This window comes from Macrobrachium nipponense, chromosome 43, assembly GCF_015104395.2.
Source record: "Macrobrachium nipponense isolate FS-2020 chromosome 43, ASM1510439v2, whole genome shotgun sequence".
NCBI lineage: Eukaryota > Metazoa > Arthropoda > Malacostraca > Decapoda > Palaemonidae > Macrobrachium > Macrobrachium nipponense.
In genome coordinates, this window is record NC_061104.1 from 43507803 (window position 1) to 43535387 (window position 27585).

General features: G+C 40.5%; 1 protein-coding gene across 2 annotated transcripts in view; it reads left to right on the forward strand.

Annotated features, from left to right (window-relative positions):
- Window positions 1-26443, forward strand: part of LOC135213691 (pyridine nucleotide-disulfide oxidoreductase domain-containing protein 2-like) — a 158530-nt gene extending 132087 nt beyond the window's left edge. For both annotated transcript variants that reach the window (XM_064247779.1, XM_064247780.1), the window contains exons 9-11: window positions 11760-11913; window positions 12162-12269; window positions 22069-26443. In XM_064247779.1, coding sequence (XP_064103849.1) covers window positions 11760-11913; window positions 12162-12269; window positions 22069-22248 — 442 coding nt within the window. In that variant the 3' untranslated portion in view covers window positions 22249-26443. The remainder of the gene's footprint in view (window positions 1-11759; window positions 11914-12161; window positions 12270-22068) is intronic.
- Window positions 26444-27585: the final 1142 nt, after the last annotated feature.

Consider the following 27585-nt stretch of genomic DNA (forward strand, 5'->3'; position numbering starts at 1 on the left):
TTACCATTATACGTCCCCCCAAAAAGAGAAAAAAAATGAAATCAACTGATTTATTTTTTTCTAAAGAGAAACAAGAATTAAACAGCGGGGGAACAATTCTGCATAAAGCTTTAATCCAATCAAACACGCACGCTTCTCCACTCACACACTCATCCGTGCGAAAACAGAAAACGGTCATTAGGCTAATCATTCTGAAACCTCTAGAGAGGCTATTAGCTATCATATTATCCTTTTCTCTTACTTTTTCCGTTTTCTGATCTCTGACTAAAACTTTGAAATGCTAAAATACCTCTTGCGTTTTCTCAAAACTAATTTATCTCAGTAACACTGTCACATCAAACACTGGCAAATTTACATTCACTGACTTTGCTCTACTCTTACCCATATTAATTCCATAATGTGCATTTCCCTTTTCTCTAACACTGAAAAAGGACCTTCGAACTTATAAGGTAAAGCGGAACCTTCTTTCTGGACTAGTACTAAAACTTTATCTCTTACACGGAAATTTGTCTCTTTCGTTCTAAGATCATGTTTCCCTTTAGTCCCCCCTTGGCTCCCGTTCTCCTTCGCTAGTTGCCAACCATCTCTTAAATTGTTTTTATAATACTCAAGATTAGTTATGTAATCTTCTCTACCCTTATTTCTAGACAAAGGTCCAGCCATATTGATAAATACATTCTCAAAAGATTCGCCTACTGAAGGAATATTACACAACGGAACTCTGGGAATTACTTGAATCGGTTTCCCGGCAATTTGATATTCATGACAGCTTAAAGCATACCTCTTCACGTAACTTCTCATTTTAGGCCAAAAGTATGCCCTACTAATACACTTGAAAGTTTTATTTATTCCTAAATGCCCTTGCTCATCATGTGCTAACTTCAAAACTAATTCACGAAGCTTCCTAGGAACCACTAATTGTTCGGCGATTTCCTCTTTACTACCTGACTTAGGACTAACATAACGACACAAAACTTCGTCCTTTAAACAAAAAGTTTCCTTACACATATCATCGAGATCATCACCCAGCTCACACTAAAAAATTCGGGTTAGTGTCTCATCCTCTCTCTGCGACTTGACTAGCTCATCCTTATTCAAAACGTTATTGCCTAATTCATCACCGTAACTAGTACTAGATACCAGTACATCTACTATGTTACTTTCGACAGCTACACCTTCCGTTTGGCTATCACTGTCAACGATAGAGTTAGGTTTCTCAGCAACACTCATGCCAAGATCAACCTCGCCACCTCTATCACACTCGTTCGATTCTACGAACTTACTCTCGTTTGAATCCACGAACTTACTCTCGTTCGAATCCATGAACTTACTCAATGTTCGAATCCACGAACTTACTCTCGTTCGAATCCACGAACTTACTCTCGTTCGAATCCATGAACAAGTTATGACCATATTCTATGTCTGTATCTAAACCCGACCTAGTTACTACCATTTCAGGCACTGGAATATCCCTCACAACAGGATTCACATTCTTGGTTAAAGCTAAGTCATTACCGACAATAATGTCAACGCCATCGACGGGCAAACTGTCAACAACTCTCCTGACACTACCTGACTTTCTAAGTTCAACTTCAACAAAGGACAAAGAACACAAGTGTTAGGAAATCCACCCAACATGACTTTTTCTTCCATATTGATTTCTGCCCTGTTCGGCACACTCTTTCTCCTAATCAGTGAGACAGCAGCACCTGTGTCTCGAAGCAAGACCACTTCTCTCAAACACACTCCTCCAAGAGAGGAAACTACGCCTTCTGACAGAAATTCACCAAAAATTTTCCTAGTTTCTCTCATCACATCATTCCTACTTGACGAAAGGTTAACTAGCGATACTGGTTTCTTACCGTCCTTCCTTTCTACTGCACAATTTCTTGCTAAATGCCCTTTCCCATTACATCGGAAAAAAGTTAATTCTGAGCCACTAGATGCCATTTTACTTTTACAAACCTTAGACATATGACCTGGTTTTCCGCATGTGTAACAGGAATAGTCACTTTTACTTGCATTGCTATTACTAGGACTGAAACCTTTACTGCTTTGTACTCTGCCAGATGAAAGATCATTTCGTTTCTTACTAACACTCAAATTATGAGTTAGACTATATTTGTCAGCTAACCTAGTTGCTCCTGCAAAAGATACTTCTCGCCTATCTTCTATATGAAGCTTAATCTCAGGGGATACGTTATCTTTGAAGTTTTCTAATAACACTAAGTTCTTCAAACTATCAAAATCCTCAACTTTAGCAGAAGTTAACCAATCAAAAAACAGCCTTTCTAACTTCTTACCATATTCTACATACGTAATATTTTCATCCTTTCTCAAATTTCTAAATTTCTTATGGTACGCCTCCGGTACTAGCCTATATGCGCTAAGAACAGTTTCTTTTACAATATCATAATTATCACATTCCCCTTAGACATGCAACTATACACAGTAAGCGCTCTACCACTCAAAACTGACTGTAAATATAAAGTCCACATTTCTTTATGAGAACCTACTCTTTCCATTAACTTCTCAAAACACATGAAATATTTTGTTACATCTTCCTCATCAAACTTTGGTACTAATTTCAGCACTGCACTCATACCTAACGTATCAGCTTCGTTTTCGTTCTCGCCTCTCTGACTGTTACGAGTGCTTTCCCTTAAACTGAGCAATTTCCAACTCATGCATACGTTCTTTCTTTCTTCCTGCTCATGCATACACTATTTCTTCCTGCTGCATTACCAACATTTCTCTCTCTTGCTGCATTTTCATTGCTTCTCTCGCTTGCTGCACTTCCCTCTTGGCTGCTCTTTCATCTCTCTCAGCCGCTCTTTCATCTCCCTCATACTTCTCTCTTTCTTTCTTTTCAACATACTCACAGAGATCATTCCCCTGTAGACCAAGGAGCTTACCTGACTCAATAAACTCTTTCACCATCTCATTCATTCTAGCTCTTTCTATATTCTCCCTGTTTCAAACTGTTAAAGCTGAATATCCTGGCAAGGTCGCCACAATGTTACGAACCGAGAGAGAGGTCCGCTTCAGGTTCGATATTATTATAAACAAAAAGAATTCAACACCAACAGTTGAAACTGGGGATACGAATATAGAAAGAAACACTAACACAACAAAGGTTTATGTACAAGCTTACAAACAAAGATAAATGCAGAATGGTGTCTCCTATTTACATAAAAAAGGTAAAATCTTACACTGCATGAACTGGGGGAACAGTGAGGTAATGAAAGTACTTGCCGACCAGTTTTGCAACTCGAAGCGATGGCTTCACAAAAGGAAAACTCTAATTGTAGACGCCTTCTTGCCTCCATATTGCAGAAAATAATGTCTACTCTTGATACTTGAAGGGCAGGAAGTCCCCAAAACCTCTAGCAGAATGTTTCTTCTCTGAAGTCTTGCTCAACGTCGAAATAACTCGGTCGTCCACTCCTGAAGACGGCTTGACCAGAATTCGACCAATTCTCTGGCAACTTTTCCTTTCTGATCCTTCGTTGGTTCCTTCTTTTCTTATCTCTCTCTGATGATCTCTGCTGCTGATTTTTCACTGATAATCTGATCTGTGGCTCTTACTGATGATCTCTTACTCTCTGACTAACTGATGATCTGATCAGTGGCTCTTACTGATGATCTGCCTTCTCCTACTTCGTCCGTCGTATTTATACGGCATTCTGGGGGCGGGGCCTACGGCGAACGTCACAGACTCCCGAGATTACCGGAACGATTTAGAAGTTTCTCGACGAAGTATTGCATCAGAAGTCGCAGCGTTTCTCACGACACTTCGGCGCCAGTCAAGTTCCACAAAACTCCTGCCGATTCTGGAACCATCATGAGAACAGGCACCTCCAACACATGCGCGAATGCCTCCTTGGTGCAGAATTTCTCGAAGATGCATTTTCCTTTCCTTTATCTTTCTTTGCTATACAGCGATTACCATTACAATAAGCCCATAAATATACCAAAACTTTTGAAAAGATAGCCTTGAAATCTTAGCATATGTAGCATCTACTTTAAAAAGATAAGGCCCATGTGTCTGAGGAGAGAAATGGATTAAGAGAAAATACATGTAATTGCTGCATAAGGCTATAAATTTCAGAAGGCTTTAACAGAATGTCAAGAAAGGTATATAGTAGGTCATAAAGGATGCACATTTTGTGAAACAAAATGGATCCTCCAAAGTAAACCATTAGGTAAAATTTTAGTGTCAACAAAAAAAGGAAATATATTAAAAGGATTAGTAAATTACAGTAGTACCTCGTACTTTGAACTTCATCTGTTCCAGAAGGCTGTTTGAAGTACGATTTGCTCGAAATGTGAAACAGATATCCCCATAAAAAATAAAGGGAATCATAAAAATTCGTTCCAGCCAACCCAAAAAGTCCCCCTTTTCACATTTTTCTATTATTAATGTGTTAAAAAGTTAAATCAAGAGTGTAAAGTAATGAAACAGTACGTTATATGAAGTAAAATTTTCTTAATTTTATTTTTTCTGTGTAGGATTTATGAACTGTTTGGTAAAAATGGCACCGGCCGGCCGAGGGATGGAGGGAGGAGAGACGGGAACCCTTTTGAGCAAACCGAATTGATTGCAGTATGCAAAGGTTGATAACAAAATAAATTTTATTCACATTAGGTACAAAGATAATTAAAGGAATCTATATTGTGTGTGTGTGTCCGATTGTGTCTGAGAGAGAGAGAGTTTACACTTGATTCTTAAGTGCATGAAATATATTAATTATGCCACAATGCATCAACTTACTGTTGGCAAATGGCAGACTTTTAAAACAAACATGAGGATTTTACAAACAAATAAGTAATAAGTCAAGAATGCGAGAAAAGGAAAGCCGCTTAAACAAACAATCGAAGGCATGCAGAAGCTGAAAGCAGCGCCAATTTGTTTATTACAGAGCTGAGTTACTTTTATAGTAGTAAAAATATCGTAAAAAGCAATTATCACTAGATTCGTATTTTACCGTAACAAAAATAAAAGTGATTTGGGCAGATCGAGTGTAAGTGAAAGAAATGGGCAAATAATCATCCCAGATCAGCTAATAAGTCAATGGGAAGCAGAGCCATTCTTCTCTCTCTCTCTCTCTCTCTCTCTCTCGTCTTCTCTCTCTCTCTCTCCTCTCTCGTCCTCTCTCTCTCTCTCTCTCATCCTCTCTCTCGCTCGTCTCTCTCCTTCATCTCTCTCTCTCTCTCCTCAGTTGCACCTAACACTGACTCGAGCAAGCGTTTTTTTTTTTTTACCGTGTTGCATGTGTTTTCATGTTTTATCATTATGTTAAATTTATTGTGAAATATAATTTTTTTATGTGAATTGGTACTGCTTTTACGTACATACTATAGTAAGGATTTTACTGTCTCTTCTTCTCTCCTCAACAATACCACAATGCATGATAACTTAAAATCATTCATTCATTATTCCTAAAAAAAAATATAAACGCTACCTCCCTCTACCTCAAGTTAGCTGTGTATCACTGCAATGACGAATTATTTTGTTAATCATTTGTGCTAAGTTTTATTGTGAAAAGCTTTGTTCTTTCATTTACTGTTTCGTTAATATTGTTCAACTCAAGGTCCAAAGAGTAGGTCAGAGCGTGACTTCAACTCAACTTCGCCTTAGGCTACCACGAGGAAGGCCCTTTATTAATCCAATGGGCAACAGCAAATACTATACATGTTTGCGGATGCTCTACATCTAGTTAAGCTTGTTAGAAACAATTCTCTTGACCATGGATTCATAGTGTCGGATGGTACAGTTGTCTCAAAGTGTTCCTTTACCCCGTCCCCTTCTGTTTCATGATAATGGTCTGGTAACACAACAAGGAAGCCTGTTTGTCTTGTAACAACGGATGTGAATGGTCGAGCTATTGGATGCCAATGTTCATATTTTCTAATCACTACTGTAGACAATATGTTAATGATATACAAATGATAGTTCACATTACCAGTGAACTGAGTTGATGTTAAACAAGAAAAATAGTATAGTAACAGAGCAATAAAAATAGCAATGGTAAAAATCCTATTCAGTCCTTATTAACCATAATTGTCAACGTTTGTTCCATTCAGGTGTGGCTGTGAAGGCGTTTGCTGGGATCCTACTTGGTAGATCATTATTAGGTGTCAATTTCAGAACGTTATTTGAATGGAAATACGCTTTGGATTTACACAGTCCATCTATTTATAAAGTAATGAAATTATAAACCGCGAATACCAAAACCTATAAATATAATTTCATAAAGGCAATTATGAAAGGCTTTGGGAAAAAATTAATGACCACCAGTTGTAAAAAAGGAACTAATGTATCCAGTGTGTCACTCATACTTGTTTTTTATTAGAGCCACTTCTCACCAGAGTAGCCTAGATGGAAATTTCTATGGCCGGTACTTAACTCGAGTCATCCGAGTAACAACACACCTTAACCACCCTGATGGTCCTTATATACCAACCCAAGAGTGGATAAAAAGGAATAGTTTGCAGTCGATATGAGTTCATTTCAGCCTTTCGTCTCGTGGGATTTGTGACTGGATTTCTTGTCGCTTCAGTCTCGAATTTGTCGACTATTTATGATCCAATGGATTTCTCAGTTCAATGAATCCAAGATACATTTTTGCTATTTTTGCATCCTTGTCCATTAATTTATTTTTTATTTTTAATAAAAAAAATTTTAATTGAATTTGAATTTGATTAGTTTTTTGTTTGTGAAAATGAGCACCAAACTAATCTTGAAGGGAACACTTAGTTCAGTTGGCTACATCCATTATACTTGTTATTCATTCTTTTTCATGTTTAACAAGCGTTGTTCCTGATTCCAGTAATTGCAGCTTTGTATTATCCTGACCCTTCCCTGATTAGAGCATCAGTGTCAATTTTTGCTTTCCTAATTGCTAAGATCAAATTAAATGAGAGTCCGTTTAACCAACAGTTCCCCCACCCTCCATTACTGATTCTCCAGACACCCCCCCATCCCTTACCTATCCTCCAGTCCCACCCTCCCTACATCCTCAGGTAGCCCTGCAACCTCCCAGGTCACTCCTCACGAGATGTGGTGTGGAAAAATCAGTAGGCAGTCCCCGGGTTACGACGGGTTCGGCTTACGACGTTCCGGGGTTAAGGCGCTTTATATTCATCAGAAATTATTTCCAGGGTTACAAAGCATGTTCCAGGGTTACAACACCTACAACGCTGACCTGGCAGAAGAAATATGACACCAAAAATGCAAAATAATCAATATTTGAAGGTTTTTTTGGATGAAAAATGCGTTAAGAATGCAGTTTACATAGCTTAGAATGGACCCAAAGCATTAAATGTAAGGTTTTCTGAGGATTTTTGACGATGTTCCGGCTTACAACGATTTTTGGCTTACAACGCGTCTCGAGAACCAAACCCCCGTCGTAATCCGGGGACTGCCTGTAATCCTAATATTTCGACGGTCACATGACCATTCTTTCCCCTCTTTTACAAAGGTCTGGAACTGCAGTCTAATAAGTTCTGTTTGCCTTTGCTTAAAGGTCAACCCTTGACATTTTAATGTCTTGTTTCTTGTTCTTGATTTTTTTGGGAAGGGGTTTTGGTTTGGTCATAGCACATAACTCATTCATTCTCATGATTAGAAAGTAGCAGTACTTAGGTCTAACAGAATTTAGTGTTGCCCTTGACGTGGTAGCCAAAAGGCTTCTACAAATGATTAACCTGTTATTTAATTTTCTGAGTAAATTTGATTCAACTGGCATTTCACCAAGCTTAATTTTCCTTTCGAAGCAAAGAAATCTGTTACAACCTATTAATATGTTTATAAGATGCAGATAAAGCTTTCTTACAGCTCAGGATATAATTATGAGATGAAAGTGTTTTTGAAAAGTAAAGCAACAGGATACAAAAACTTTTTGTTCCTTCTTTTCGTGCTTTTCCTGTCAATCATGAACATCTTAAGCAGGTCAACGCCAACCAAACCTACATATGAGAAGTGAAAGACGTTTGTTTTACATACACACACAATGCACTGAAGGTAGTGTAGAGACCACGAGGCTGGATTCTTCTGACCTTAGCCTAGGCCTATGTCTGACATTGGAAAACCATGACTGACACTGACATAGTCTCTTTGTCTTCAGCCCGTGAAAATTTAGGCCGAGGCCGCAATTTATATAATGTGTGTCATTGGTTTCCATACTAAAAGGCCAGATTCTTCTGACCTTGGCCTAGGCCTACATCTTGAGCAGGACATTCATTGAATGACTCATTAACTTAGTCTAGGGTTCTATGTCCTTGATGAATTAATCTGAAGCTGCAATATATTTGATGTTTTAATAGATAGATAACTTACTGAAGAGCAAGCAACATTGAAATCTCCAGAAATATGGACAACTACTTAACCCTGATTAGACAGGTAAATATATCAATATGCAGCTAATCAAGCTGGGTAAACTTTGAGGTGGGCCATTTTACAAAACAGTGCATCAATGGAAAGAGGAAGATATGCAGGAATATGGCTAACTACTTACTGGGGAGTAGCATTGAAGTCTCCATAAATATAGATAACTACTTACTGGAAAGAAACATTAAAGTCTCCATGAATACAGATAACTACTTACTGGAGAGAAGCATCGAAGTCTCAAGGAATATGGATAACTACTTACTGGAGAGAAGCATTAAAGTCTCCAGGAATATGGATAACTTCTTACTGGAGGCAGCATTGAAGTTTCCTTGAATATGGATAACTACTTACTGGAGAGAAGGATTTGAAGCCTCCATGAATGTAGATAACTACTTACAGGAAAGAGGCATTGAAGTCTCCAGGAATATGGATAACTACTTACTGGAGGAGAGCATTGAAGTCTCCAGGAATATGGATAACTACTTACTGGAGAGAAGCATTGAAGTCTCCAGGAATATGGATAACTACTTACTGGAGAGAAGCATTGAAGTCTCCAGGAATATGGATAACTGCTTACTGGAGTTGGTAGCATTGAAGTCTACAGGAATATGGATAACTACCTACTGGAGACAGCATTGAAGTTTCCATGAATATGGATAATTACTTACTGAAGAGAAGCATCGAAGTCTCCATGAATGTAGATAAATACTTAAAGGAAAGAGGTATTGAAGTCTCGAGGAATATGAATAACACTTACTGGAGAGAAGCGTTGAAGTCTCCAGGAATATGGATAACTACTTACTGGAGGCAGAATTGAAGTCTCCAGGGATGTAGATAACTACTTACTGGAGGCAGCATTGAAGTCTCCAGGAACACTGATAACTACTTACTGGAAGCAGCATTGGAGTCTCCAATGATGTAGATAAATACTCACTGGAGACAAGCCATAGTTCTTCCGGGACCACAGGCATTGGAAGTCTCCAGGAACACAGATGACTACTTACTGGATAAGCATTGGAGTTTCCAGGGATGTGGATAACTACTTACTGGAAGCAGCATTGGAGTCTCCAGGAACATATAATTACTTACTGGAGACAGCATTGAAGTCTCCAGGGATATGGATAACTACTTACTGGAGGCAGCTTTGAAGTCTCTAGGGATATAGATAACTACTTTACTGGAAGCAGCATTGGAGTCCCCTACCCGGAAACAGATAATTACTTACTGGAGGCAGCATTGAAGTCTCCAGGGATATAGATAAACTACTTACTGGAAGCAGCATTGGAGTCTCCAGGGATGTAGATAGATACTCACCGGAGACAGCATTGAAGTCTCCAGGAACACAGATAACTACTTACTGGAAGCAGCATTGGAGTTTCCAGGGATGTAGATAACTACTTACTGGAAGCAGCATTGGAGTCCTCCAGGAACATAGATAACTACTTACTGGAGGTAGCATTGAAGTTTCCAAGGATGTAGATAACTACTTACTGGAGGTAGCATTGAAGTCTATAGGAACACAGATAACTACTTACTGGAGGCAGCATTGAAGTCTCAGGAACACAGATAATTACTTACTGGAAGCAGCATTGAAATCTCCAGGGATAGGATCTCTCCAGTAAGTAGAGATCTACATTCATGGAGGCTTCAGTGCTGTGTCCAGTAAGTAGCTATCGGTATTTCTGGAGACTTCAATGGTGCCTCCAGTAAGTAGTTATCTACATTCGTGTATACTTCAATTTTTCTCTCCAGTAAGGTGTTATCCATATTCCTTGAGAATGGGCCACAGTTAAGGCCTGAAAGTACTCAAGTTTTAGTAAAATACTATATTAAATTAATACTCACAAGTAAACAATTTATACTCAGTAATCTTGTGGGTTTTGCGTTTTTTCAATTTGGTAAGGAAGTTTGTTTACGAGATTGGAAATTTTGACACAAAAAAAAAAAAAAAAAAAAAAAAAAAAAATAGAAAAGGACATATAGCTTCAATCAGTCTGTATTGCTTGAGTCCTATAACAAAGGCTAATACGAAATTATGGTTGTGTAAGACACTGAACATGACAATTGTGTATTACTACATAGTTTTTAGATATTTGCTATAAACTTATTGATGAAGCCAGCTGATTTTAATAAAGGAAACTCATAATTATATAATAATTACAAAAAGCTTGGGTGTTTTACTTTTTGGCAATGATTATGACCAAAGACCAGCTCAAATGAGGGGAAAAATTTAGCAATTTAAGTTAAATGTAAAGAAATAAAATCAAAACCTGATGAATACTGAAAGCAAAAGCAATTCAATCCATTTCTATGTATATACCCATTTAAGGTGCATCTGGTTGCAAGGTCAAATTGCTAATTGTATACATATAAATATTCAGTATTAAAAGTGAAATACCTCACAAAGCACTTAATTACATTACACAGGGTAAATCCATTGTCAAGTGGATCTTTGACAACTAATGAATTCTCGAACTACCACCATAGTTGTCATGAACTCATATGAACCTCACTATTCTGCGAATGATCATTGTGGAGTTTACTTTCATAAAAATGAAAATACAATTGATGATTTCTTCTTGATGTTTTGTTAGGTCACATGTGGAGGGAAATTTTTAAAATTTGAACGAGATATTTGAAACAGTAAGTTTGACTTCAATAATTTTTTTCACACCCTCACTAATATTGCTGTGTCACCGTCCACGAAGACACAGCAATATCGGTGAGGTTGTGAAATTGACAATAAATATTTATCTACCATGGACAAAAGTATGATCCTAGCAAACGCCTGCAGCAGCCACACCTGAATGGAATAAAGGTTGACGATTATGGTTAGTAAGGACTGAATATGATTTTCACCATTGCTTTTTTCATTATTCTGTTACTATACGATTTTTCTATATATTTAACAACTTATTTCACTGGTAATGTAAACTATTATTCTTATATCATTAATATCGTTAACACATTGTCTACAGTAGTGATTAGAAAATATGAGCATTGGCATCCAATATTTCGACCATTTACGTTTGTCGTTACAAGACAAACAGGCCTCATTGCTGTGTTCCCAGATCATTTTCATGAAACATAAGGGGATGGGGTATAGGAACACTTTAAGGCAACTGTATGTAGTACGTACGCTCACAATGGTCCAGTTAGAGAGCTAATAAAGAGGAATGAAGTGCTTTTAAGGGCAGTGCAACAGAAAGGTTTATAGAACAGTAAAAGTGCTTGAGGCATATCTCCAGAATTACCATTCTGTATGTTTTGCAAAATTATGACAAATTATATATGTATTTTAGTAAGTAAAGTGCTCATCACATTTTTGAAAAGTTCCATTCAGTTTTATCATATTTTCTTTTTTCAGTCCCATGATAGAAATGACCATTCCCAGTAGCTGTGATCCAACTTTAGCACCTCCGGGATGTCACGTTGCCCTGTTTTTCACTCAGTATGTTCCATATAGCGGAGCTGATGGCAGACCTTGGGATGAGGATTTGAAAAGAGAATATGCTATGAAGGTAGATTTGGAGAAACTTGATTCCTACGATCCAGACATAATTTCAGTTATTATAAGAGGAAATTTTGAATAGCAATTTTAGTTATTATAAGAAATCCTTTGCAGTAAAATTACTTTCACTTAGTTTAATGGCATGTTATCATCAGGTTATCAAAAGTATGTAAAGGCTTTACATTGCATAAACTTTTTATATTTAAGTCACACGTTATCTAGGTACCTTTAATGATTTATATAAATTTTCATTTTCAGATATTTAGTATTGTGGATCAGTATGCTCCAGGCTTCACCAACAGTATTGTTGGATATGAAGTTCTTCCTCCTCCTGAATTAGAAAAAATTTTTGGCCTCACTGGAGGGGTAAGTTTATTTTGAATTCTATCTATTGAACTCTAGCGCAGACCAGAATGCTATGTGAAGTGTGAGTGTTATGAGACTGTTGATTGCAGATACATCACTAGAATTTTGTATGGCCACAGTACTGGTACAGTATTCAGATTGTCAGGTAATCTGATTAGACAAGTGCTCTTAGTTTGGATCAGGTTTCTAGATTGGTATTTAGATGTTGTCATAGTGGTTAAGAGAAAATGAGAATGTCAATTTGAACAGCAGCAAAATGTGATCATTGACAGATTTTTGTTTGTGTATTTCAGACAGCACGGATTTTTGTAATGGTTATTTTGTCTGGTATACTATTTTCTCATGTGTGTTGTAAGATTTGGTGTTCTGTTCTGTGAAGTCTTATTTATTAAAAAAAAAAAAACAAGGGAATATCAAAGTGAAGCAAGGCTTGTGATTCAAAACAACAGAATTGAAAAAGTGAAAAATAAGAATATGAAAGAAATAAAATTGGATCTACTCACATTTGATGGTGTCTGATAGAATTGAAAAAGTGAAAAATAAGAATATGAAAGAAATAAAATTGGATACTACTCAGCATGTGAATGTGTCTGATAGAAAATGAATGTAAAACATTCAGAGGAATTCAGAGGAAATACAGAAATGTTTATGGTGCATAAATGTTACTGTGGTTCAGTAAAAAGGGATTTTGACGAAAGAAAAATCTCTTTCTAGGGAGAGATCTGTGTCGCCCGGTGAAAAGATCCTGCTTTCCTCTTTTCTAGTATAAATAACTTCTAAATATACCAGAGAAAAAAGTTAGCATGGTATGCAAAGGTTACTACCCTCGCGCGAGCACCCAAAGGGCGTCGGGGTCTATTGGCTTGTTAAGACCTTTACAACTTCATTTGAATTTTCCTTCTGTTACACCTGTAAAACCTTACTCTCAATTTCCCTTTCAGTGCAGAATGACCTCATCTGTTCCAGCACTTGGTCTTTGGCCTAAAAGTTTATATTCCTCTTCCAATTCCAAGACAGCAAAAGTGAAATACAAAAGGAAGTGGATGAAAAGAAAGTGCTCTGTCAGTGTGTGATACACTAGAGGTTGTACCCTACCTATGTGGGTAATAGGGAAGAAATGTCACATCTTATTAACTGACAAATTAAAAAAAACTTATTAACCGGCAAATTTTAAAAAATTATGTACAGTAATCCCTTGGTAAGCCACTCTATGGATGTGTGAAGCAGAGATCTAATTGTTGAGATGGGAACAGAAAATAATACTTTTCCCAGCCAAGCAAAGTAACTAAGCATTGTATGTGTGGTGGCTGGCTCATTGTGATTGTGTGGTGATTGGTTTATTGATGAGGAAGGGGAAGAAAAGTGAGATTATTTTACAGTGAGGATTCTAGTAAACATGTACCATACTATTATTTTGACATTGTAATTATATAGTGCATTACTTACTCTTCGACACAGATTTTTTTTATTTTATAATACACAACATTCATTATACAGTAATATGCACATTACCTACAATATAGTAGTACTTGTTCCGACACGGCATACAAACCTTCGGTCCTTTTACAATAGGAAGGTTACTAGCGGCAGCTGGATAGGTCGTAAGCTTTCGAACAAGGGGTTCGGTAGTTAACTGCTTGTCCGACAGGTGCGAGCGCGCGACTGGGAGGTAAACAATCACTTTTGCTTTCGGCCTGCTGGCGTGTAGACGTGTGTATCATCGCTCTTTGCCTGCTTCATCGTCGTTGCTTTCGCATGGTTGTGTTTTTCTTTTTCTATTTATCAAGTGAAACTGAATTGTAAGTACAATCATTTCATCTTTATTTCCATTGAATTCAATTGTGAATTAAAGGATCTTGGTTTCTCCACGCCCTCCGATTACCCGAGTACCGGGACTGAAGGGCGTAAGTGCGGGAATTCATATTTCCCAGAAATGATCCTCGTATTGTGTATGCTCGGTGCCGAGGGCGGGAGAGCGCTCGCTCCGAGCCTTATATTTTGGTTGGGAATGTGTAGATGAAAATCGTAAGTACCCTTTTCATTTATATTTTTTTGACCTGTGTGCTCGTTGCCGAGCGAATGCGCTCGGCACGAAAACTTATTCTGTATGGAAGTGGAATCGCAAGTACAGTATTCTTTTTCATTTTCATATATTTATTTTGATTGTATCAATACTCATTTGGATCAGTTTCCGCTCTTACCCGGAAATTGATCCTTTCCCCTTTTTATTTGAATGAAAGTGAAATCGCAAGTGCAGTATTCTTTTTCATTTTCATATTTTATTGGGATTGCATTATTTACTTGGATCAATGTTTCCGCTCTTACCCGGGAATTGATCCTTCCCCTTTTTATTTTGTATGAAGTGAAATTGCAAGCGCAGTATTCTTTTTCATTTTCATATATATTTTGATTACATCAATTCATCATGGATCAAGGTTTCCGTTTCATAATCGGGAATGGATCCTTTTACCCTTGCGCTCGGTACCGAGGGCGCAAATGCGCTCGATCCGAGCCCTTATTCATTGTGAAGTGAATCGTAATGCAAGATTCTTTTTCATTTTATTCCTTTTATTATTGATTGCATCAATATTTATTTTGGTTCAAGTTCCGCTCAGTCAGGGAATTGATCCTTATGCCCTTGCATTCGGTGCCGAGGGCACGATTGCTCTCGGGCTCTTTATTATTGTTGTTGGGTACATGGGTGCTGTGCGGGGGTGGGGAACGAGAATCCCCCACCCCCCCGCTCAGCTCCCACAGATGGCCCTTCCCCTTCGGGGGGGAGGTTATCTGGGTCCTTCTCCTCGCCCGATCCGTCGAGCGCGGGGGAGGGCGCTCGGTGCCCCGATGTACAATTGTATTCGGGGTCTTCCGCTCGTTCGGTGTGGGGCTCGCCCCCCCCGCGCGAGGGGACTTCCCCCCCACTAATCACTACTACTGTTATTTCCGCAGGTGCTACTGCCACGAGGGTGGACCTTGGTGAGGTATGGGCGTCCTTCGATTTGCAGGGCGTGCCTAGTGTCCAGGGGCTGCTGTTCTATGTCTGGGCCTGCTGCGGTCACCCATGGAGCGGTGACCACGACAACGATATCGACTCCAGGTGACGACGTCCCTCCTCACCTGGTGTACTCGCCTCACGTGGTAACAGTCTTGCCTACAGCCGCTGTGAAGTGCCGTTCGCCGTACCGAGAGGGGGTCGTGCCGCTGCCGCTCGTGGTTGCCGCGCTGCCGCGACCACACTTCCGCTGCCCTAGAGCTCGCCCCTGGACCTGCCGCCAGTACCAGGATGTTGCTGGCTGCTGCTCCACCTCCTGTGTTTCCGGTGCTGCCTGCCGTACCTGCCGATTCTGTGCTGACTGTCCCTGCAGTTGCTGTGCTAGCTGTCCCTGCCGTTGCTGTGCTAGCTGTCCCTGCCGTTGCTGCGCTGGCTGTCCCTGCCGATGCTGTGCTGGCTGTGCCTGCTGTTCCTGAGATGCCCATACCTGCTGACGTCGTCCCTGTTCGTGGTGGTACTGCCCCAGACTTTGGTCTGTCTGTACAGGTGCGTCCGGGCCCTGTGGCTTCGGCTACAGCAGCCCTGGCTCCGCCCTGGATGGCAGATCTTACGTCTGTCCTGAGGAAGCTGACGAAGAAGAGGAGGAAGGTGTCGTCGTCGTCGTCTTCATCTTCTTCATCGTCGTCGGCTGCCGCCTCTTCCCCTTCGACTTCTAAGGCTTCACAGCCGAGGAAGAAGAAGGTTGCCTCCTCCCTCCTAAGAAGTCTCCCTCGGGAGCTTCTCGGGACCCGTCTCACCTCGGTGGGACGGGAGGGTTCCTTCCGCTGGTCCTCCTGCTCCTTCAGGAGCGGGGCCCGTCTCTTCTTCCGCAAGGAAGAAGACTACGGGGACCAGAGGGGTACCGGCTAACACCGGTACTTCCTCGCCTGGTGTCAGGGGCTCTGCCACTACACCAGGTTCCGTCTCGGCCTCTCGTCCGCGAGAGATACCGAGTGTACCGTCACCTACCAGTGACCGTGCAGCCAAGAATCAGGCGCCAGAGCTTGCTCGGCGCCAGGTTCACGGCACGGAGCGGAAGGCTGGTGAGAGCCGCTCAGGCGCCTCCCACCAGGCCAGCTCTCGCTCTCACAGCGATCAGCTGGCTACCCGGGCTAACGTGACGGTCTCTGACCGGCCACGTGCCGAGGCTGGGAAGAGGTCCTCCCGATCGTGGCTGGCACCAGCGGTGTGACGCGCCGTGAGGACTGGCACCGGTCTCACCGTGACAGTGGTCTTTGCAGGTAGCCCGACCGTCGCTCCCACAGGGAACGTGCGGGTACGGCAACCAGCAGCAGTTCCCCTGACACACGAGATCGGTGTCTCTGTTCTCGGTCCAGCCGTTCTCCCCAGGGAAACGACTCGACTAGGCCTGCAGATCGATCCCCACCATGGGTTGGCGATTGCCTGCAGCCCTCCAAGCCCGCTGGTTCGGCCAGCGAGCGAAGGGGAGCGTCAGGTCTTCCTCTCCCGTGCCTTCAACTTCCTCGGTTTACACCGGGAAGAGCGAGGCACAGCGCAGTGATCGTGAGGGGCGCGCCCCGCACGATCCCGTCACGACGCCGTATGTACCAGGCACGATCTTCGGACCGACCAGGACGTACGCGCAAGTGGCAGGAGGAGACCGAGAGGGCTGTCGCTGTTCCCCCTCCTTAAGGGGGAGGTTCTCGGAATATGCTCTTGTTCGAAGGGCTTAACGGTCCTACTTGGCAAGATGCTGTGACTTCCGAGATCCAGAGGAACTTTGCCGAGGTTATGGCGCTGATTCATCAGCACAACGACCTCGGGGAAGGATCGCCGCTCCCACCAGCAGAGCCCACGTCTCGGCTCGAGTCGTTTTGGGGCCCGAGAGGGAACCCAAACCGACGGTGGGTCTGCCGCGATCGGAGCTTGCCGATTCTGTCTTGAACCAGGTAGTCTCTCGTCTCCGGACAAGAAGGCTCTCTCAGTTCTGGCCGGTCGAACAAGCTACTTCCACCTCCTCTACTGCGACAGAGGCGTTTCTACGTGTCTTCGGACACCGTATTTGAATACCCCTTCGGTCCTCCTGAGAGGTTTCTACCTCGACGAGGACTGGAATGAGTCGGAGGACGGTATCGGCTCTCTCCTGTCAGGTGTCGATCAGCCCCACCCAGACGACGTTCACAGTGGCGGCAGACCCTTACCTACAGTATGAGTTCGTAACCCTCCTCGGGAAAACGTTTTCTCCTGACGATACGTTTTCCCAGGCTCTGAGAGGCCATCGCTGTAAGGCGATGGCTGCTCCTACTCTTCTCCAACTGCTAGTTCCGCTGGGAAGGCGAGCGAGTATCCAATTCCTCCCCCATTCCCTCTCTCCTTACGGCTACGAGGGAAAGGGGAGGGATCCTACAGAGATTTCTCTGTAAGATCCCACGTTAGGGACTGCGCTACCTGGGGGACCTTCGGGTCCTACCTGACGTAAGCCCCGGTCATTGAGGAGGGATCCTGCCCCTTTCTCGATTTCTACGGGAATCGAGAGGACCACCAGCCGATATCGTTTGACGAATTCGGTGGGGGTTTCGCAGAGTGCTTAGAATTCTACGGAATTTCTAGCGCACTCAAAGTTTTCAAGTTTTTTACGATCTCCAAACACTTAGGCGAGACCACGGTCCAAAGTGAGTGAGAATCCCCGATAATTGTTACACGATAATCGGGAACCTCGCCTATGCTCGAATTCCTGTAATTTCTAGCATTTGGAAGAAGACTGCTGCTGAAAGAAGAGTATCTCACAGTAGGCGACTAACCTGGAATAGAGAAGAACGGACGGGAACATCCAGTTTGGCTATAACTATCGTCTTCGGTATTCTGCTCACCATTGAAGCTTTCCTCTGGGAAAGACTTTTCCTTCACTCTCTTGACTAGAGAACGAAGGCGGTCGATCTCCAATCCTTATTCTCATTCCTCGAGGGGAAAAGAATTTAGGATGGAGGTCGTTGTACAGAACCTACAAATATACTACGTATATTACCCTCGCGACATGATTCTATTAATAGTTGAATTGTCCGGGGGGTAGGCGCATACCGTAGTTAACTCTACGGTTTGTGACCGAGACGAATTGTATCTTAATTGAACTGCAACTCGGGGTTGCCTGCAACCTCCCAGCAGTTATTAGTTTCGATTTTAGATACTTGGTATTGTCACGACAACACCAAATCAGCTTTTATATTTACCGAAATCCGTTTCGTTTAAATATAATTGCTCGAGCGTATTCTTTATGCTCGATGGTTCTAGCCGAACGTATTCCTTCGTGGAAGGGATTACCTGGCAACTCAGGATGACGAGTCACCGAGAGCTACTGCGTATTGAACTGCCTGTCCTGATAGCAGCTCAGTATCAGCTAGGTCTCCGAGATGCACGGTCGGTTACGTCTCTCTCTCCCCTGGTTTGATTGACTACCGAACCGTATCTCTGCCCAACAATCACTGACTTAGGTCTCTGATTAACGGGGATTCTCGCAATAATGAAGGACCATCTACTGCTGTGACGCTCGATTTCATCGCCTTCGACATTGCGAGAATTTTCAACAGAGATATCTCTTGGACTCTTTCATCTTTCTGTTTACCGCACAGTAACAGAAGTCTGTACTAGTCTCCCGCTGCATCGCACCGCGATAATGCGAATGATTTTTGCAGACATCTGAGTTTGTCTTCAAAATATCTCGTATTCGCAGGTGTGCAATTGTGCATTGTTCGCCCCGAATTAACAGATATGTCAGAAGACATCGCCTACTCTCCGACCTGACAGCTCTACTTCCAAATGTTCAGCCCATGAGAAGCAGTTCTTCAGGCAGTATTTCCCTGTCTTCATTACTGAAAAGCGCTCCGCTTTCATTGCAACTACGATCCTCACTGGACAGCAATGAAATAGCGGTTAGCGTTCTCAGTCTTTGTAGCACAGGTTCAGAATCTTAAGAATCCTTCTCTCGATTCAGCTGTGAAGACGTAGGTTGCATTTTCTGTACACCTTCGTCTTCAACGACACATAGTGTTGTTTCTCCTTAGCTGAGAGTCAACTATACTATGAGATATCTTGCCGTCAGGGACCTCGGTCTCTAGAAGGCAATTGACTTTCGCCTGTTGGGCACATGCCTTAAGAGAATCATCACCTCGCCGTCTGGCATCGGTGACGAACAAATTATTTGTTTAGTCTCTTGGCATAACCCTTTTAAGGCGGAGGTCACGTGACTTGCTCGGGTGCTTGGACAACTTGCCTTCTACCGAACGCAGTCAGTCGGCAGCTGTTAGAGCGCCCAAGTCACTTACGAACTTCGCTGTGGACTTAGTTCGGTTGTTCCATAACAGTCTTTTCTTCGTCTTAACGGCTTGTCCCAGTACCCATACCATCGACACCCCACCATTGAGTGTCGGTGTCGTATCCACTACCGAGAAGAAGAACTTCACTGCATGGGGATAGGAGAATGTGAGACACTTCGCTGCAGACGGATAGACCAGTATGGGTACAGGACATCACCGAAGTCGAGAAGAGGGATAGGTCATGCGACCATTCCCTTCTTTTCCTCTGAGGTATTTGCATGATTTTTCCTGCGAAGTCAAGCATCCAGGGGATGGGGATCCGTGACGCTTGATTTTGTACCAAACTTCGTAGCGAAGACTCAGAACCCTTCGGTCCCTGACGATCGGTTAGAGTCCTTCACAATCCCCTCCCTAATGGATTTCACCGCCTTCGATGCGAAGGAGATGCTGCTTTGTCCTGTGAAAGTGCGACGGCGCTTTCTGAAGAAACTCGACATCCCAGGCTGAGTGTTGAAGCCTCTTCGTCAGCACCAAGATGACCTAGAAGTACACTCCCTCGAGTTCCGCAAGAACTTCTCCGTGGCGCAGGTACTGAAGGCAGGGGTCTGGTACAACCAGACCACTGGCACCTCCTTCTACCTTTGGGATATTGCCCACAGGTCCTTGGATCGTTTTCCTTGGAACCCGTGGTGGCTGCTCAACACGTTGTGTAGCTAACCCAGACCCTAGCAGGCTGAACAGCATCGAGTCCTGGTGTGACTGTAAGAATAGATAAGTGAATGAGAGAGTGACTGGCTTCTCTTCCTATCTTTTTCTCCCCCTCTACCTGTGGGTAGAGGGATACGGTCATCACCTTGCTGGATAAGGACGAGATGCAGGTGAGCTACTCGACAGAGCCCCATCCTATCCCTTTCACTAGGGATGGGAGCGAATATCCACCACTTCCTCCTACGGGGGGGGGAGTGGATGCCAACAAGAGACAAACCATAACTTTATGTTGCCTCTTGCAAATAGGAACTTGTTCTTGCTTGCTGGTACGAAGAGATATGCTTGCCTCTCTCTTAGTACTTGGTCCAGAGGTCTGACCATTGATCCTGCGGTGCACACCCCGATCAATCGGACAGAGGCTTGGATCCCTCCCTCGCTCTTACGACCAGGGAGGCATTCCAAGGTTGGGCGAACACCAGTCTGTTCACAAAAGACTCAGATTCCTCCCACCAAGAAGTGAGTCTTCCTATTGTAAAAGGACCGAAGGTTTGTATGCCGTGTCGGAACAAATGACAATTTGTCCAAAATTGCATTTTTCCTAACTATACAAACCTGAGGTCCTTTTACACATAGTCCCACCTCATGCCACCCCTCACTCTGCAGTTTTTTTCTTGGGCCAAAAGCAAAAGTGATTGTTTACCTCCCAGTCGCGCGCGCGCGCCTGTCGGACAAGCAGTTAACTACCGAACCCCTTGTTCGAAAGCTTACGACCTATCCAGCTGCCGCTAGTAACCTTCCTATTGTAAAAGGACCTCAGGTTTGTATAGTTAGGAAAAATGCAATTTTGGACAAATTGTCATTTTTGGATATCTTGGGTGGTTGATAGTTGCAGTATGAATAGGGTAGATAGTTTAGGTAAGTTAGGCTATGTGGCAAAGTTTTTGAATGAGGCATTTTGCTTTTGTGTACAATTAAAAAAAAACTTATATTTTGGGATTCTGTACAATTTTTAAAATTCTCTTTAGACAAGCCAGGATTAGGCAAGAATTCATTGGGTTAGCTTAAGTGTGTGTGTAGACTAATCACCTAAACTGTGATCAGACAGGACATACTGGCATCCCCTTTGGAACTATCTAAATAAATTATCAGTGGATTACTATACTTGAAATGGAATCTACCATATATAAAGTTGGCAAACAAGATGTACTAATGAGGGTCCAAAGTGGTGGCATAGTCTCCCAATATGAAACCCTCTAGTGGTGGGTTGGGCTGCCATTTTAGATACCATATTTGTGTGGTGCAACTTTATCCAGTGATTTATTTTCAGAAATGCCCATCTTGATATGTTTCCCAATATTCTATGTATTTGACCAAATTCCCAGAGGAATAAATATTTTTGTAACTGTCCCCTTGATTTGAACTTGGTACTCTACCAGTTTTTGTTCTGACATCTTTCCATGTAACGAAAATCTGGGAATTGCCAGCAGACCTTAAAAGTTGCTTGGCAACTTTGGCTTTCCAGGTTATTTTTACATTACTAATACATAACGTACAACGTACTTTAAGGTAGTTCCATGCTATGGTAAAAGATCACTGTCATTACTATACTTAGGCATTTGTGTCTATCCATGTTCATCATCATAACTACTTTCTATTTAAATACATGGTTATTCCATGTGACTTTTCTCATTTTGAAACTACTGAATTGTTTAACTGGTAACATTTCTCATTTTGAAACTACTGAATTGTTTAACTGGTAACATGAATTTCATAATTTTAATTTTTCCAGAATATTTTTCATGGTGCAATGAGTCTCAATCAGCTCTTAATATCAAGACCATCATCACTACAACCAAGTCCTTTCACTCCAATTGCTGGCCTCCTTTTGTGTGGATCTGGTGCTCATCCTGGAGGGGGAGTTATGGGAGCTCCTGGGCGTCTTGCAGCCCTCTCAGCTCTGACGCTTTGATTTTGCTAAAAATTATAAGATTTATTTATTCTGTAAATGTGCTTTATTATTTGCTAAGTATTTTATAGTGAGCCAGTTTTTTTTATGGAGACTAATCCTCTTGGTCTGGAGGCAAGACAAACCCATTGGATCAGGGTTACGAGTTAGATTTGGTTATTGATGTTAATGCTTCAACAACAGCGTATAATGAGATTTTTTGGAGGGATTGTGTATCGGACCCACCTTTCTTAAAACACTTGAACAGAATATGAATTTCCATTTATATTGTTTTCATTGTTGTAACTTACTTTCTGACAGACATTAAAGCTTAAAGCAAGCTTTTGAATCTGGAATTGATAATTTTGATTTGCAATAGTTGGGTTGTAGATTTTGTTAATTTTCAGAATAACGATGGACTTGAATGGGGAAAGAGGATTCTTGTAAAAAAATTCATTCAACTTTCCTGTGGATGTGTTTACAATAACCATCCTAATTGTTCCTTTGACATATTTTAATGACAGGGCTCTCACAGACTGATACTTTAGTGACATGATTTTTTGTACATTGCTTGCTTTTGAATATTTTATTGGACTCTTCGTAGGTGTGATGTATGTTGCCATTAATTAGTTTTCTGCATGAGACATCTGAGATTGATAGTCAGTGAGAACAAACTTTGTGTAGATACATGAAACAATTTTTGTTTGAAGAAGCAGGCACGTTAATAGTGGACTTCTTTTAAATGACATGAGGTATAAAGCCCCATCACATGAACTGTGTTTCATGTGACGTATCTGCGTTTCTGACGTCACATCGAGCAAAGCTCGACTGTGTGGGCAGGGCCTTGGACTTTTTCCAAGTCATGAGGCTTTCAGTGGGAAGTTTTTTCTTTTTTATATCTGCATCGTCATGAAATTTGTCTTGAAACTTGATCAGTGATGTTAGTCTTCTCCGAATGAAATGGGATTTTGAGGTTCAAAGTTATAAAAGTTTAGTTTTTGTCTCAGAGAAATCAGTTTAGTTAAAATTACTTTAAATAGGTTGATATAATTTCCTTTTTCACAAAATTAATTTTGAAATCTTTCATAGAGTAGTCTCTTTGAAATTCTATAAAGGATAAGTAACTAAGTACTTTAGCTTATCCAGCAGGGTGATTTGTAGGGTATTTCTTTAATGTTTAAATTCCTTGAGTGAACTGATGTAGGACAGACGCATAATTTTTGCTTTGAAAGTTTGATATACTGCTATGGATAAAATAGTTATTTTAAGGTTACTTTGGTTTTGTATTTTAGTAAGACAATTCAAGTGAAAAATATTTAATCCATCATGTTATGCAAACAGTTCCATATCCAGTCACTTTGTTATATTTGTAGGGCTTGTCCAAGTAACTGCTAATATGAGAACTTTTTTTTACTTTTAATTACACAGTTACTTCCCAGCACCTCTTCTGTCCTACATTCATTGCTCTCGTCCTTTTACTTTTCATCTGCTCCCCTCGCATCTTTCCAGCTAGCTCTTCAACTTCTCTTGCTATAATATATAAGAAAAAACCCTTTGGTCATGCCATATTTGAGTGTAAGTGTGACAATGATTTTCATTAATGTGGCAAATTGCCTGGATGTTGTCTGCTAAAGTCGACTCCAAGAAGAATGTCACTGAAAGTAGGTTAAACACACAGAGAGGCTAGACAGGTAGATTAGATAACTTTTATTTAAAACTTTTATTAAAGAAATTGTAGGGTGTGCCTGCAAAGGAGTTACTGTCTAACAGGCAGGTAGAGATTATGGGGAAGGTCCATCATGTAGCAATAAAGTCCTGGGGATAAGGAATTTTAATTCAATTCTAAAAGAAGGACAGATTTTGTATTTGACTGGCTTCCTTGACTCAGGGATCACATAATTTTGTAAACATATTTTTTTGAGTAAGATTGAAATTTCTTTTCCTCTGGGGTTATATGGCGTATAATTTTGAGGGATTTTGTCCATTAATTTAAAGCTTGAACATATTAAAATTGTCATAATTGGATTAATTGGAAGTGAAGATGACAAAATTTGTTTCCAAAATACATCATCTAGATAATTATTTGGACATTCACATGAAAAATTTTCAATTGTCAGTGCAACTTTACATATTTATAAAAGGATTAGATCATTTGGGCTATTCATCCAAAATCCATGGGTCTTTAAAAGTAACTTAATTCTAAGAAGTTGAAATTACTTTTTTTTTTTTGCCATTCCTTTACAAGATAATTCTGTATACCATTGGGCTTGGTCCATTTAATTATAATTTCCACCACTGTCGCAAGGAAACCCTCCTCCATCTCTGTCTCTCAATATCTACATCATCTGGAAGATAATTCTATATTCAATTGGGTTCGGTCCATTTTTTTTATATATATAATTTCCACCACTTTGTAGCAAGAGAACCTTCCTTCTCAATGTCTCAATCTCTGCATCATCTGGAAGACTAAAAACATTACAACATTCCAAGTAATTGAATAGATGACGAATTAAGTGAAATGGCAGGTAGCAGGATGTGGCCAAAAAGTAAAGTGAGTGCCTACCAACTACAAATATCCACCTTGCCTAGAGTTTGTGTTTAGGAAAAATAGAAATCTTTAGTCTTACATTATTTCATTCTTGTCCTACCCTATGCACTTTTTCATCGAGGTGGAGGCACTGCAAACACGGAACCTTATCCAAAAACTAAAGTCCTCGACTGCAAGAAAAAAAGCAAACTTAATGATCAAGTTTAAAAGACACATCAGCAGTGTCTTTGGAGCATGTTACGACACCATACACCAACAAACCAACTGAACACACTGGGCAAGTTTTCTGTCGGAACTCAATTGGCCTGAGTAGTACCAAGTTCATAATCTTCACTAGAAAAAGAAAAAAAAATTCAATGCAGGCCTCCTGCTCTGAAGCATATAATTAGGGCTTAGGTTTTCCAGACCTCTGAGTCTTAAGTAGACTCTTCTCGGGCTGGTTCTCAAGGATTAATCCTGAGAAGAAGGATAAGAAGAAAAAAAACTAAGAAACCTGTCTTATTTTAAAAATTTGTTAATTGAAAAATCTTTGCTTTCAGCAAGAATACTTTAAATTTTTGAATTCCGTAGATAAATTGATCTTTGTTTGGCCCAATTTGGGCATTCAACAATTAAATGCTGCACTGCAGCATATATAAAGATTGTAGCAATTACACCCTCATACAAGTGCAAAAATCTGTGATACAATGGAAGTTGGTACTGAAAATCCTCACAAATAAATGAAATGGAGGAAATTAGAATAAGGAAACAAACTTGAAAGAACTACAGTAACTGACTGCACAGAAAACTGAAAAATGTAGGTAATCCATTATATTGTGAAACGGGTAAGAGGGGGTAACTATCTTGCACAAACCCTGAAATTTTCACCATAAAATAACCTTTACTTTACAGATTAGTACATGACTGCACAGAGTGGAGAGAAAAACCACTGTACTATATACGTATATGATTGGCCAACTCCCCCATCCCAACAAGAAGCTACCACTTCTCATTCGTCTGCGTTCAAGTGTGAGACAGAGTGGGTGATGAATAGGTTTGTATGAAAGCTTGTTTTGCAAAGTTGTTCATAACCCTGAACTCCAGAAAGGGGTATCACACTTGAATGAGCTTGTAACAGATGAATATTCAGACAACCCAGTGACATAGCCCAAGCACCTAAGCTCTACTAAAAATTGTAGCTGAAAATTGCTCAATGTCTCATGCTGACAAAAACACCCAAAATGACACAAAAAACAATCCATGGACTCAAGGATAACAAGGAGTTAGTTGAAAAAGACTAAAAAAAATAACACTAGGTGGCAAGTGGTGCCACTCGCCCAGAAGGATAAAATGCTAAAACTTGTATTTTCAAGTCTAAATCACAAATGCAAAAAAAACTTTGAATACCTGTGCACAACTGAGATAGCATGCACGAATGATGCCTTGGAGGATAATGCAGTATGGTGAAGTTGGATGCATTGTGGTATTCATCTTTCAGGGTGTAACATCCTATTGTGACATTTGTAGGTGAATGGGTAATGTTAATAAATCAGTTCTCAGGCTTTGTTACCTCAAAGTAATTTTTGATACTGATGTCATAGCTTAAAAAGAAAAATATGAACAAATTGACCAAGTGATTAGGAAGGCGACTCCAAGTGGGATGACCCTTTGGATTTAACAAAGGAAAATAATACAACTGTTGTCTCAAAAAAAAAATAAAGGGGGTGTGACATTCACTACTGTCTATTTTAAAGACTTCACAAAATATGGTCTGATCACTGGCAGGAATCCCCCAAAATTTGAGACTTGAACGGGAGGAAACTGTGAACAGTGGAGCATAAACAAGAATACAAAATGGAACAAAGCATTAAAAATCCTACCTATACCAGCCTTCACACCAGAGACAAAACAAAAATGAATTTATTAATGTTAAAAATGTTATAATTGAAACTGACAAACCCTTCTGGTTATTATGAAAAATTTGAATTTATTTAATTGCTAAATGCCCAACCATACGCTGAAGCAATAAAAACTCAAAAAAAAGATTAAAAGGCAAAAATGTATTTAGTTACAGAAAGAGGAAGACTTGCAAAACTATTGTGAAACTTCGTTCTATTCTAAATCTTGATCTCGACCTACTGCAACTTTAATAAGACAATGAACTACCTATATTGAAATATAATTTGGAATGCCAGTATTTCAGCACTGTATACAAAATGTTTATATAAATAAAAAATATAGTTCTTACAAAAACTGAAGTTTTATTTAAGTTACATATTAAATTACCTATTTCAGATGGTCCCTTTATGGGTACAGTTAAAACATACAAAATCCTTCTCGTCCTTTAAATTACCTATTTCAGATGGTCCCTTTATGGGTACAGTTAAAACATACAAAATCCTTCACGTCAAAGACCAAATTTCTCAAACGAAAGAGTACTGCATATTTAAGCAATAAGGAATCTGCTAGGAAAGACCCTGTTTTCTTAAATGACTTTCACAAAAATAACTACAACATAAAAATATCTTAACTTAACCTTTGATACAACTTGCTTATTCAACTTAACCTTTGATACATCTTGCAAAGGGTTTTTAATAGGCTCAAAACCGAACATATTATTTTACATGCCTTCTCCATTCATAAGACTCCCAACAGTGAAGTTTAGCTAAATGACAAAAAACAAAAATACTAGTTGTAAATGTATTAATGCTTCTCAATCTTATTTCTACTGAACAATAATCTCCCAAGACTAATGTATAGCATCCATGTCATCAACATTTACCAGTCTTACGGAAAGTGATGTTACCAATATATACACCTGAATGTTTGACAGA